The sequence below is a fragment of the Glycine soja genome, chromosome 1, assembly GCF_004193775.1.
Source record: "Glycine soja cultivar W05 chromosome 1, ASM419377v2, whole genome shotgun sequence".
NCBI lineage: Eukaryota > Viridiplantae > Streptophyta > Magnoliopsida > Fabales > Fabaceae > Glycine > Glycine soja.
The window spans coordinates 3870251-3884022 of NC_041002.1; the positions used below are offsets into that span (position 1 = coordinate 3870251).

Here is a 13772-nt window from a genome sequence, read left to right on the forward strand (position 1 = left end):
ATTAAGAGATTAAAGAAAGGAAGATATGGTAAGCAAAAAAGAGAAGCCAATATAGGTTAGATGGGGATAAGCACCATGACAAAAAGAAAATGATACTTTAGAGCCTATCAAAAACAGTAAAGTCAAATTAACAGTAACGATTTTAAGTATTTTATTTCTTGTATTTTTCAAAATATCAAAGTTAATGGAAGTACTTTACAATGGAGTGAAATTAATCTCCTCTTGGACGTGATAATGAAGCTTATCATAACTCTTTGGTCAAAATGGAGTGCAATTAATCCAGTAGGATATATACTAACTCTTTGATTACATGTAAAGCACTAATTTACTATACCTTTATGATAGCTGAAAGTTACCGAGTTATACCTGCCGATGACTTGACTTGTATAAATAGGGTGAGGAAAAATTTCAAAGGGGTTGTTGTAACAACATTTTTTATCTTCTTCAAAAACAACATCACTTTTTATCTTCTAAAATAAGAATTTAATGTTAGTTTCTTTAATAAAGGATAATGCTAATAAGTACCTTTAAATTATTGATTAAAGAATTAAAAGTATTTTTTTTAAAACAAACATGCTATTAATAATACACTTCTACCATAATTTATAATGGAACCTTACCGTGATAATTTTTTATTTATTTATTGATTTGTTAACTAGTTTGCTTGGACATTGGCTAGCGAAACCCCTTTAGATAATCAGTCAGCAAAAAAAAAACTTTAGAGAGTTACAACATTTAAGACACTAAAAAGGTTGGATATTTTGCCCAAGTTATAATTTGATGTTCAAATATCAACACCTATGTTTGTCCCCACTTGTAAGCCAACTCTAGCTTGTGTACATATTTACGGTTTTCTGTAAGAGATTGAGATTAACACTTGTTCCAAAAGTCAAAACACGGGATTGAGAAATTTAATTTCATTCATTGGTGAACTTATTTTAGTTATACAAGCAATTACACATGTGGAAATTATATCTTAAATAAGACGAGATTAGGACATAGGTAATGATACAAGTACCTTGTCACCGAATTAATAGAAAAATATTTTCAGATAAAAAACAAATATTACCATTACAATTTTATTAGTCTTTATCATCTTCCTATACCTCATCGATATACAGTAATGGTGAAACCCAAGTTTTTGCCCCAGGTTTTATGACCATATTCCAGCTTGAAATTACACAGCTTTCAAATTGACAGCCTTATAATTTCATTCTGCATACCCCTTTCAGGTTCCCTCTGGAGTTTGTTTCACTCTTGACATGCAACATTACAACTAGGCCTTTAGAAAGATAAATTTACCCTCACAATTTTATATAATCAGTACTCTCTTCTCCCAATCCATCAGCATGTGTTGTACATGATTCTATTCTATGAATATAATAAATTGGGTAAATAGCTTGTATGAACTGACATTGTGAAGAATTTTTATAGGGTGATTCAATCGCTTGTTAATTTTTATAATAATTATCATAAAACGCATATCAATGACAATTTTTTTTATTGATTGTAATTTTTTTACAATGATACTTCAAATTAAACTCATAATTGGTGTCTTACAGAAATAGATAACTGAAATGAAAGAGAACGTTCTCTAAGCATGTATGTACTGAGAATGTAAAGAAGTGTATGTAATATATATCAAAGGGCTACAACATGCTATAATAAATACATCGTATGAATTCTATATGCTGTCTGAATTCTGAAAGGTGGTCATTGTCAGACTCTTCTTGGCTCTGCAGTGGCCAAGGCCAACTAACTCTAATGAATTGTAATTATTTTTTTTTTACCTTTTCTCATTTCCTTTTTCCAGATGTTTGAGAATTGATGCATTAAAATAATTCAAGGAAACTGTTAATTTAACTTATGTGTCCTATATATACTTAAATTACATCCTTCTTAAGGAACTTCTTGTATTTGACTGCAAGTTGAGGCCTAGTTGAAGATCTAGGGCTTTACTTTTATGGCTCTGATTTGAAGCAGGGAAGTGGCAAGGCTTGAAGATGAAAGGACTATTATTACTTGCATTGGAGAAAGTAAACATGCAAGTATCTTGTTGGGAATTAGAAGGGTGAGATGCAAGAGAATACCAACTAGATTTCTGGTCACAAGAAAAGTTGGCATCTAAAACATTTGAATTGAAGCTAATCTGAGGTTCTTCACTAAGGGTGAACTCAGAGTTATTATAGGTAGAGGGGTCATAGAACCAAGGAGTATCAGAAGGGTGAGCAAAGCCATGCTTGGATTGGAAAGGGTGTTGTAGGTAGCGGTTTATGGATTGAAGCTGCAACCTCTTCTTCTTCATTCTCTCTTTCTTGTGAGCATTTTGGTGGCCTCCTAGGGCTTGTGAGTTTGCAAATTCCTTGTAACAATATTGGCACTCAAACTTTCTCTCATCAGAGTCTTTGGCAGAGGGTTTCTCTTGCACAGTTTTGTCTCCTCCAGAAGAAACTGAGTTAGAGGAGTTCACACTTTCATCTCCTTCACCAGATTCTTTGGCATAACCATCTTTAGAAGGGTTTAGCTCAAAACCAAATAGCCTGAGCCTTTTCTCAGTGGAATTGCCATTGTCACCATCCCATGTTGGAGAAAGATGAATGATATCCTTTTCCATGATCTCTCTTGTGGGGAAAGAAATATATTAATATTGAGGTGGGAAATGCAGTGATTAGTTGTTAGGCTTCTCTTCCTTTTATAGTAAACTCTTAAGTCCCCAGCATGCATTGTATCTATTAAAATAACTAGTTTTATAGTACATGGACAGCACAAGGGGTACCCCAGGGTCAATAGAATAAAAGATCAAAACGAAAAGTAAGATTAAGAGAAAGCCGTCTCTCATGCAATGTTTGTTAATAAAGAAAAACTCTTTTTTGGCATTGTAGAAGATGCACCTCAAACTTCTCAATCAAAGAGGATTCACTGTAGTTTAATTTATTTAAGGTGGAATCAGATGGTCTATAAGCACTTAATAATATTAATAGTTTCCACTTGGGTTTCTCTCCCTTGTTAAAAAAAGAGACATATTCCATGCTTAGGACATGATTGAAGTTATTAAACTAACTGTAGCTGCACAAAGTCAAAGAAAGAGGAGGCACTAACTTTATAACATATCTACTACTGTACTAAAATGCATATCTAGTTGTTTTACTGACCAGCCAATAACTTTGTTGCTTCATGTACTGTCCTCTACCTAGGCTAGGCTAATCATATATTATAAAGATTGCCAAATGAATATTACTGCAATGGATGCTAAGCCATAGCCGAGTCCTATCTTCTAGAGTTAATTCAATTGATGTTATTCATAAATTGCTGACATCTGTATAGAAATGTAATTATTCAGCACTAAATATAAAGCTTCTTTAATTTGTAATTATCCCTCCACCCACAATCACATTAAAAAGACCCTTATGATATGTTTTTCTTGACCATGTTTTATGAATTATCTTATAATATATAGAAAGAAAGAAAGAGTAGAAGCTAAAAACAAGAATAAAAGAAGTGGGCAATGATGTAAGCATATATACTAATAAGAGTCTTCCTCAAGATCTGGGCATATCTTCTTAGAGCAGGCAAATTAAAGCCTATATTTTATAAAAAAAACTTGATATTTTTCAGGTGAATCAAGTCATTAACTATAACATTATTCTACAAACAAACGCAGCATTTGCGTTGGACAGTTGTTATAGTTGGCCCCCACACTTTGTTGCTTTTGTGACAATTTAGAAAAATCATTAGATTGTGTTTTATTCCATTGTCTCTAACTAGATCTTCCATTGGTTGACTTCCTCATCCACCAATAAGCCTCTCATGCTCATCAATTTCCCACTCCTTTTTCTCTAATTTCATGCTTATTAATTAAACCTTTTTTTTCTTGCTTTAGGAGGAGAATTCCAAGTAGGCATGCTGTCATCTAGCATATATTTCACTATATATCCTAACATGTGGAATAAAAAGAGGCCAAGAGGGTGGAGAATTGGGTTATGGTGGCTAAGTGGGTGGGTACGTTGTTGGGTGTGATTGATTGATTTTAGCTAATTCCATTTCATTACACGTTGGTTTGAGAATATCAAACGGTGGTCCCTACCCTAAAAAAAAACCATTGCTCTCCCGCCACTGGGTATTGCCCTTGCTTTTGGACAAATCCAAAGTGGGGTTAGGGTTACTAATTTTTTATGAGACATGATAGAATGCCAAAACTGACTAAGGAAAAACTATGTGTATATTAGAATATGATAATGCAGTCATGTGATATCAAACGACAAAAATATGTTACTTCGGAGAAAGAACATGTTAAGTTGAAATGTCTTCTTAATATATACTGGTACATCATTCAAAACGCACTAGGATGAGCATTAGAAGTTAATGCGACAACAAGGAAGGTTCAACCTTGTTTTGCTGCTGACTTAGGTCGTAGTTCTAAGGCTAACCACTCAAACCTCTATCTTCAATATAGATCAAGGAATTCGTGTTCTAAAGTGTTTGGACTTAATTAAGTTTATAGGGTAACATAAATGTGTAAAGTGACATCAGAAACCATTGTGAATGAAAGTAGTATGTGTGAAGAACTTCATGAAATCTAATCTGACCCATGTTAGGGCTAAAAGCAGCAGATAAAGGCATCTTGGAATTGCTTTTACATTAAGCAACTTGATAATCTACACTCTACAAAGCAACACACAATAACAATGGAGAGCATTCTATTTTGCCACTTAAGAACAGCTGTTGCTAGGAGAAATAACTGTAGCTTTTTTAATTTTTTGTGAGTCTCAAAAAGATTTTAATTGTATTGTCCATAAATTTAAAAGGGTGAGATAAGTTTTGAAGTTTATTTAACAATCTTGAGTCAGTGAATTAGTGTAAAATATTTAGTTAAGTAGATTAAAGCAATAAAAATAATGAAATATATAGCATTGAAAAGTATCATAAACTATTAAATAATATTTTTAACAACTCAAGAGAATTGCTTCTTAGAGTTGCCCTAAGATACTTTAAGATTGGTTTGTTGGCATCAATATGTTACTCCTTTCAACGGTATTCAATTACGATCTAACCATAGACTGGTTTAGGTTAAAAAGCATGCAGTATCCCTAGCAAAGTGTAACATTTGTCAGAAACTGTCAGAAATGAGACTAGGTTGTTAGGTATGGAAAAACTATGTTACAGTTAGCTGTGTTAGAGCTGATGCACCGCTTGCCTTCTCAAGGTTAAGGTCCTTGTTTTTGGGTACAATGGCTTATGGCTCTATGTAAGTTCACCCTAGTCACTCATCCCATCAAACTGTTAAAGGAATCTTATCAGTGTAAAAAAAATGATTCCAATTTTATTTACTTTCATTTTTATTTGTTTATTTAAGAATATTACACATAAATAAAAAATATAATTTATATTCTTGTTCATATTAATTTTTAAACTCCTTCGTAAAACTTCTACTTTTATTTTTTCTTATTTATAATGTGTGTGAAATATTCAAAAATTAGGGGAAAATAAGAACATAATTAAAAAATTAAAATAAAGTTATAGAAATTCAGAAACTAATATTATAAAAGCAAATGTATATGTCAGGAAAGAGGAACAAACAAAAAGCCCAAAAAAGCTTTTGATATTATTATGCTAAATTGACAATTCAAACGCAAATACAAGAAATTTAGACAACCTGGGTAATAAACTGAATTATAAAAAGATCATATTTTTCAAATTATGCAAACCGCTTGAAATCTCACCTCGATTATTAAGAAATTCAAAATGTGTTATACTAGTTATTTTTAATAACTACGTATCTAATACGTAATACTTGACGATTAATATGGCAAGACTTGCAATTTCTTAAAGACGGTAATGTTTTTTTTTTTTTTTTTGCTTGCAGACTAACGTGTATTTCTCAGACAAATTAAGAATATGCCATTATAAAAATTTACTTCAACGGACAGTGACGAAAGGCAATTTGTATAGAGCCGTAACACGTGACGCACCGAAAAACACGAGCACAGTGCTTATTCTAGAAACCACATGAAATCTAATTTGATAACAACGTATCATCAACTTTACCTCCCGAAATTCACTTTTAGTATCAGGGGCCAGGAATTGGGTGCTTACCGACACAAGATGATGTCTTCAATTTAGGGAGAAAGTAAAGCATACACAGATTCGCAGCAAACGTTGAGATTCGCTGTTTAGCCCAACATTCTTTCAAGAACCAATAAATTATTAGTTAACCAGAAACACAGTTTTCGTCCCAATTCCTAAAGAAAATTGAGACCGAGAGCAAGACAAGTTTTGAACAAGTGTGTAGCTGTAAAGGTAGTAAGGGAAGCATCGAGTTCATTTTTCTCTCTAATGTCAAACTTCGGGCTTTGACGATCTTGACGCTCTACATTCGCACCATCATTACAGGGGTACACAAGTTGGGAAAATGAGGGTATGAAAGAAGTAGAACATATTTTGCTCACACAATTAACCTTGCTCAGTGCAAAAAGTTGAACATAATCTGATTCAATTTCCTATTTCTTTCAATGATAAAAAATAAGAGAAAGTATGGACACCATATATAACAGATCAATATCTCCAATAGACGAGAATGTTAACCCGAACTTGTTTTTCAAAAAAGGATACTCGAACCCTATAAGGGACAATGGGTGTGATATTCGTAAAAATTCTCAGATATGTGCTTAACCATCATCCAAATTATAAAAAAAAAAAAATGTAAAAACTGGTGTTCCAATAATGTCAGTTTCAGCATCATGCAGGATAGAAATCGATCATTGTTGACGCTTAGTACGGGGCAAGACAGCAAGAAGAATTTTTTTCCTGGGACCCTGCAACCCAAGCAACATCCATTAGGCAAATAACATCATATAGTCAACTTGTGTACTCAGCACATGCACATGAGGAAACACATTCTTCTGGAACAAACACATGCACAACGATAAGAAATGCTAGCAAACACATTGTTCCTAATATCATCTATTCACACTTCATTGTTGAGGATTAGGTGAGACCTACAAGAATTTACCCATTGATTACTGATGACTGTGTTGCTACATCTTTGTTACAAGGTACTACTGTAGCAATTTTATAGGCTCATCACAAGCAAAGGCAACAAGTACAAGAAATAAGGACAAGTAGAATATAGACTATCAACTTTCACCAGGTTCAGATTGCAAAATTTACAGGACATATTTATATTTTAGCGTTGACTGGGAAGTGAAACATTCATGCATTTTGGTAGATGTTCTCAAACCATGCAAGAAATAGAAAGCATACCCACGGGCTAAATGTGCAGGCATGAGAAAAATTCATGTATTCTAGCAAAATAGCAATTAAGCTACTAAACAAGTGAAAGAGGGTTTTCTGATACAAATCAAACACAATCTCAATACATCATTTTCTAATCAATAGTTGTAATTGCACTTTATCCTCTAAGCACACTCCTCTCACTTCAGAAGAGACAAATTTTTCAAGGGTTATTTGACATCTGAGGCATTATACTTTGTTTTACATGGCTTTAAATCAAATACTTGAGCATTGATGATAAGCCTACCAAAGGAAACATAAAGAAGATAAATGTGTGGTATTGGACAAGGCATCTAGTCTAGTTTACTGAGGAGATGGATACAAAAACAACGTTAACATCAAGATATCTTTGGACACAATTCCACTAACTGAACTCGTGCTTCATTGTCTGAAATATACATAATACAAACTATAGCAATAATGCCTAAATCCATATATTTGGTGTAATATTCACAATAGCAAGCCTCATTCTCATTGAATAAACACCGGAATATATGCCACATGAAAAGAAAGACAATTAATTACCATAGGAATCCCAAGCTCTTTGAGGTCATTTTCTCCCATCTGCTTCAATGCAGTCATATCCACCTAAATGAACACATCAGTATATAAGATAACTAGCAGTGCAAAATTTGAATTAACCTAATTCATAGCTGAAGCATACAATTTACCAAATCATACTTGATATTCCATTATTTCATACTTCTGTACTAACATATCATAATTTCATAAGACAATAATATGATTACTTGAGCACTCAACACAACAAATTCAGTTCATCCACTAGTTCAGACTTCAGAGTTAGCGTGTGGAATTATTTAAATGTCAATTGAAGCTAAAAACTTATTAATCGCTGCAGGAAAATAAGAACCAAGCTCCCATGCTGTTATTCAAGGAATCTGGGGGTAAGTTTAATCATTTCAACATTACCACCTTAGGCGAGGTTGAATGCCAACCTAAGTAGAGCATAAGAGATTAAAGATATTTACAAGGTATGATTCTTTAAGCAATGTTTCAACTGTTGACATTCATACCCAATATATAAGTAGAATTCATCCATATAATGACATAATAATGAACCAAACTATCCTGATGAAAAAGGCATGAATTAAATCAAGAGGCAAAATACTGCTTAAGACTATCTCAGAGGACAATCAATTGAAAGTTCCCTATATTTTATATATAGTCTTTTCCAATCATTTTCCCATGTAGAATTCCAATAGCAGCCAATAAGTAAGTGAATTTTGACATCTCATTGAACAAATGATGACACAAATTATCAATTAAATTTGAGAACAAAAAATACCAGGAGAATATAATTTCATTTACAGAAACAAATTAGTTACATACTTCCTCAGCCTTAAAGAGAATGGCATATTTTTGAAGTCCCAATGCATGTAATAGGCCATCCACAGTTTGGTGAGATTGTTGTACTTGTACTTGTTCATCACCCTACATGATAACCATCAAAGCCACATTAAGATGCTAACATTTCTTCACACAATGCATAGAGCAAATTTATGCATATGCAAAAACCAGAGAAGCATAAGCATTAAAGAAACAGTAATTTTGTTTATATAAAAAGGTATCCAACACTATCTATTGATGGAATATTATTTTTGCTGAATGCGTGTTTCTCTAGTATAACCTTTCCAGTTTCAAAAGTCAATATTAGGCTTGTTCATTTTTTTATCCAAAATGCCTTCATAAATCAAGAATATTAAATCATGTCAATGAATCAAATAAGGGTCATTTGAGACTGTTATTGGTAAGCACCCAAGCACTCAAGGAACCCTCGCTTAAAAGCTAGCTGTCAAGGGGGGTAACTAAATCACTTATGTACTCCATCAAGTATCTCATACTACTTGGCGTGGGGCTTATGCACCCTATAATACCCAAGTCCCTATCAGTTATTAAACACGGACCACACTGGACCAGTTGGTTTGATTGATTTAACTGAAAACTGGATCTGTAGCTTATAAAATTGGAAATACATTTAACCTATGCTGACACAATCAACTCGGCTTTGAACCAGGCAGAAATAGAAAACTCAACCTGTCATGGTCAATATGATGGCAAAACCATTCTCAACAAAAATAACAGAAAACCATTAGCTTCTCCAAGCCAGATAGCTCGTCCCTAGCAGAGGCATTCATAACTAAACCAACACTCCAGCAATAACACAATGCACCACAACACACTGAATTATTAGACCATCATATCTCCTAGAAGGGAACTAAATATAACCAGCTCCTGTATGTATTTTTGGGGGGTCAAAACAATCATTGGACATTGTGCCCCAGAATCAGATTATGACAATTAAGCTTCAATTGCAATTGGTGTCTAGACAAAAGAAACTTTTAGAAGAAAATCTGAAATCAACAGATCAAAAACAGCTAACAGTCAGCATATGCACAACTTTAGGCCATTAGACAATCCAAAGTGCACAGTCATTACGATATCACAGCACCCCTCCCCGCAGTTCTGCTTGCCATCACGGAGCCGGTTGAGTTGCAGCTGTAGCACCACTTATCATGGCTGATTTCGTGGCCATCATTGCCATTTGCGGCCACTCCTCTGCGTTGTTGCCGGATAGGCTCTACGACCTGTACCATCGCTGGACAGCCTTGGCAACCTGCGCTGTTGCTGGACAGCCTCTGTTCAGCATCTGTTCTGCAACTTTTGAAAGGAGAAATGATTGGGTGAGGAGATGGCGGCTGACAAGAGAAAGATACTAGGATTTATTTTCTTGGGTGTGAAGGGGTGACAGTTGATGGGAGAAACTAGAAAGAGGCTGGAAGTTTTTAGTTTCTTTGGTTAGAAGGGGTTGAGGAGGTTTCTTTATTGCTGTTTTTTTATTAATCATATTTTTTACTTTGTAATATTTAAAAGTATTTCAAAACATATAAAAATTAAAATAAAATACATAATTATATATTATGTATCATAATAATAATATATAAATATATAAGCAGAATATATATAAATAAAAAATAATTAAATATAATAATAAGAAATAAGATATAAGCAGGGATCAAGCTACTTCAAGAGTAACTTTAAAAGAGTTACTCCTCATCACCCTTCATTTTCTTGTAATCTAATGGTTCTAAAAAGTAACTCACATCTAACTGTTAGATTATAAGAAAATGAAAGGTGGAGATGATGAGTAACTCTTTTAAGGTTACTCTTGGAGTAACTCTTTTAAGATGTTTAATTGAGAGAGGGGGGGAGGGGGAGGAGGGGCGGCAGGCGGAGAGGAGAGAGAATAGCCGCCATCAGGCTATAGCATTTTTGGGTACTATCTGCTATCGACTACTATGAGCAGGATGGTTTTATGTAAATGATTTACACTTAAGCATATTAATGCTCAAATTATAACTTAAAATTAAAGGCATATTCAACATTAACAATCAAAAACCATAGCTTAAACAAACAATCGTAGTTAGTCAAAGGCATAACTAGCAAATTGGTGAAAAATACTAGTCATCAACTTTTTAAAAATTTCATACTTCCGTAAAAGTTCCTGATACAACAATACTGTTTGGGACAATCGCATTATGCCACAAATTCTGTGGACAGGGAAAAGGAAGACAGAAAGACAGTAGCAAGGAAACTGGCCTGAGAAGTGCACACCAAGGCCGACAAAGGAAGGTGGGAACACAAGCTGCAAACTAAAGGGTTGACCTTGGCTGGAAATGCCATAAAATGTGTGGCTGACTGGAAGAGCAACAGAAAAAAATGTGGGAGATGGCAACTACGGATTTTGAACCCCGAAATGGTTCTGAAGGAGAAGAGGATGTGGAATCATAGAAGTAGCACCAAAAAATGACTTAAGAAGGAGGCGAGCAACATGGATTGTTACATCTTGTTGGTATAGATCCTATATCCTACGCATTTCAGCCACAATTTTGGCTATTATTTATGCGATGTAAAGTTCCCAGTGGCAGATTCTCCACCACAGCACAATAGCAGCATGTGCTGCTATTGACTACTCTGGGTAAACACAGGAAAAACTCCAGGTGACAGTTAGTTTTTCAAATGATTGATAGTGCAAATTTTACAACACCATTAGCATACTGTATTAAGTTAACAAATATGACCCAATTCTACAAATCTAGCTCAGTCAGTCAATCAAGCACTTGCCTTTCATAGGAAACTAGAATTACCAGAAACAGGGCTTCAAAACTGTCACAATAAGAAGATTACAGAGTTCAAAATACCTATTGAATTCTAAGATCTGATTAACCACCCAGAATTTATAAATATCAAGCCTAGAAAAACATATCCCAATGTGGAATACCATGAATTTCTAATTGCATTTAAATCTCCCCAAGATAACTATAATTTGTCTGTCACTGTCGCTATAAAATGAATTCTTAAAGAACCTTTCCATTTATGTTTACATTTTTCTTCCTGGCTGTAGGAACAATCATGCGAATAAGTTATATTTTCATAAACAACCCCCAGGCATGTGGTATAGCCAAAAGGGAATCACAGAATCAACTTGGATATCCAACAGATGGTCGTAAGAAAATTTTCTCCAAGTACACCAACAAGAAGGGTTGAGAAAAAGGATATCTAGAGGCCAGAAGATAAGTAATACTCACCACATATGAAGGCCTTTGAGCAACACTGCCCGATGGAGGAAGTTGACCAGGATGAGATGCTACAGGCTTGACAGTTACTGGAGGCAATGTGGACATTGTGGAGCGTGACATGAAAGATTGGGGTGTACTTATTGGAGGCCTCGAAGTTTCAAGAACATCCCTACCTACATATGAAACTGATCTGACACCATCATATGTCCTGCTTACAGGCCTTCTATGTAGGTCTTGGACATCCCTTTGGGGGGAAATCCCCCTGGAAGTACTTGGAAACCCATCTGGTGATCTTCTCCTAATATGATCCAATGTCCAAGGAGAGTATGAGCTTCTCATGGATTCCATACGCAGTAATTTATCAGAACTTCTAGCTGAGGGAATTTGCCTCAAACTTGTTTCCCTTGAATCTGGCCCATGCTGCTTCGAATTATAAGTGTTAGCCAGAGGGTGACTTGCCTTTGACAGCTTTTCACGGAGGTCCATATGCCTCTTACTGCCATTGCTGTCAGCCTGCCCCAATGCACTTTTTCGCATGAGCTTCAATCGTAGATCATCTTTACCAATATGTCCACAGAAGTGAATTAAGAGAAACAAGATTAAAAACACAAAAACCATTGAGTAAGATAAAGAAGCAAGGGTGGTAAATTCACTGTCAAGGGAGCTTACTGCCATCCAGTCCATTTTGCATGCTTACATCTCCTCGGTGTCTGCAGAAGATATGAACAACAAAATTCATGAAAGCTGATTTCAATTAAATCATACAGAAAAGCAGGCAGCCTACTCTCTTTCTCTCCTGTCAGACTGTAACAATGAAACCACAGACACACCGTTTATTGCCGCTATGTCCATTTCCATGCCACCCAGAACTATCTGCATTACTTCCAATTCTGTCTCTTACAGACCGCTTAGTGCCAGCTGAATGAATAGAAGAGAAAGAAGAAACATCTACAGCAGATGCATCCCTCTTCACAACCTAAACTCAAGTGTAAAACAGAAGATCATGGACATCAATCCAAATATCCCATTCATGACAAATCACAGCAAAACTCTACTTCTCAAAAGGTAAGAAGTGGAGAAAAACGATAATTAAACCGCATTCCTTAACTCCTAATAGATACATTCAACAACAACAAAAAAGTAATAGCACAAAGTCATGCCGAATGTAGAACTAGATGTAAACAACAAACGAAATCATTTTGTATAATGTATATTCTAACAGAAAACAAACACAAACTTCAACAAAAAGGTAAAGCATCATATTCATTGATAACTTCCCGGTTACTATTTGACGAAGCAAGTAGAAACAAGTCAAATCCAAAAAAAACAGTGAACAGAACCAAAGCAGCAAAAAAACGCACACAACGAAGTTCCTTGTATAGAAAGCAATAACTACAATCTAGGCGTAAAAAGAAGAATAGAAATTTCGAATTAGACGAAATTGCAACTTACATGACCGCTACGCCCTAGAGTAATGGTAACGCGACCCCTCGAAGGATCGGACATGACGATAACCGAAACCCTAACCTATCAATTGAGCGAAAACTTCTCAACCGCGACACGACCTGTTACCGCTACAATCGCGAAGACTCACCGTAACCGTAACCCTAATCCCATTGCCGCGACTAGAAGCAGAGGCAGAGAAAAACACGTCACCACCACGGTTTGAATTCGGATTCAGCTTCGAATTAGAGAGAGAGAGAGAAGAGGGAAGGGGTTATTGGTGGAAGAGAGAGAGAGAGAGGCGATGATTTGGCGTTGAAGTGGAAACGGAGGAGCACCGAGGGAGTAGTGGTGCTGTGCGCAGGGAATATCGTGGCTGCGTGATTGAATCAGGACCGTCTCATCAACAGACCGCGGTTCCTATAGGGCTGGGTCATTAAT

General features: G+C 35.3%; 2 protein-coding genes across 2 annotated transcripts; both read right to left on the reverse strand.

Annotated features, from left to right (window-relative positions):
- Nucleotides 1-1607: 1607 nt before the first annotated feature.
- On the reverse strand, nt 1608-2682 carry LOC114410353 (zinc finger protein 5-like). The gene has a single exon (XM_028374278.1). It carries the CDS (start codon nt 2612-2614, stop codon nt 1889-1891), a length of 726 nt encoding a protein of 241 aa, XP_028230079.1. The 5' UTR covers nt 2615-2682; the 3' UTR covers nt 1608-1888.
- Nucleotides 2683-6473: 3791 nt separating this feature from the next.
- On the reverse strand, nt 6474-13772 carry LOC114410363. The gene is made up of 7 exons (XM_028374288.1): nt 13341-13772; nt 12719-12864; nt 12558-12598; nt 11898-12445; nt 8641-8742; nt 7816-7878; nt 6474-6812 (listed from the first exon to the last, which is right to left on the reverse strand). The coding sequence occupies exons 1-7, from the start codon at nt 13392-13394 to the stop codon at nt 6756-6758; spliced, it is 1011 nt and encodes a 336-aa protein (XP_028230089.1). The 5' UTR covers nt 13395-13772; the 3' UTR covers nt 6474-6755.

Excerpts from the sequence above, each read along its gene's own strand:
- LOC114410353 (XM_028374278.1), bottom strand. The coding sequence starts at position 2,614 with ATGGAAAAGGATATCATTCATCTTTCTCCAACATGGGATGGTGACAAT.
- LOC114410363 (XM_028374288.1), bottom strand. The coding sequence starts at position 13,394 with ATGTCCGATCCTTCGAGGGGTCGCGTTACCATTACTCTAGGGCGTAGC. Across the intron at positions 8,743-11,897 it reads CTCAAAGGCCTTCATATGTG|GGTGATGAACAAGTACAAGT; the intron begins GTGAGTATTACT and ends GTTATCATGTAG. Across the intron at positions 7,879-8,640 it reads TTCTCTTTAAGGCTGAGGAA|GTGGATATGACTGCATTGAA; the intron begins GTATGTAACTAA and ends GTGTTCATTTAG.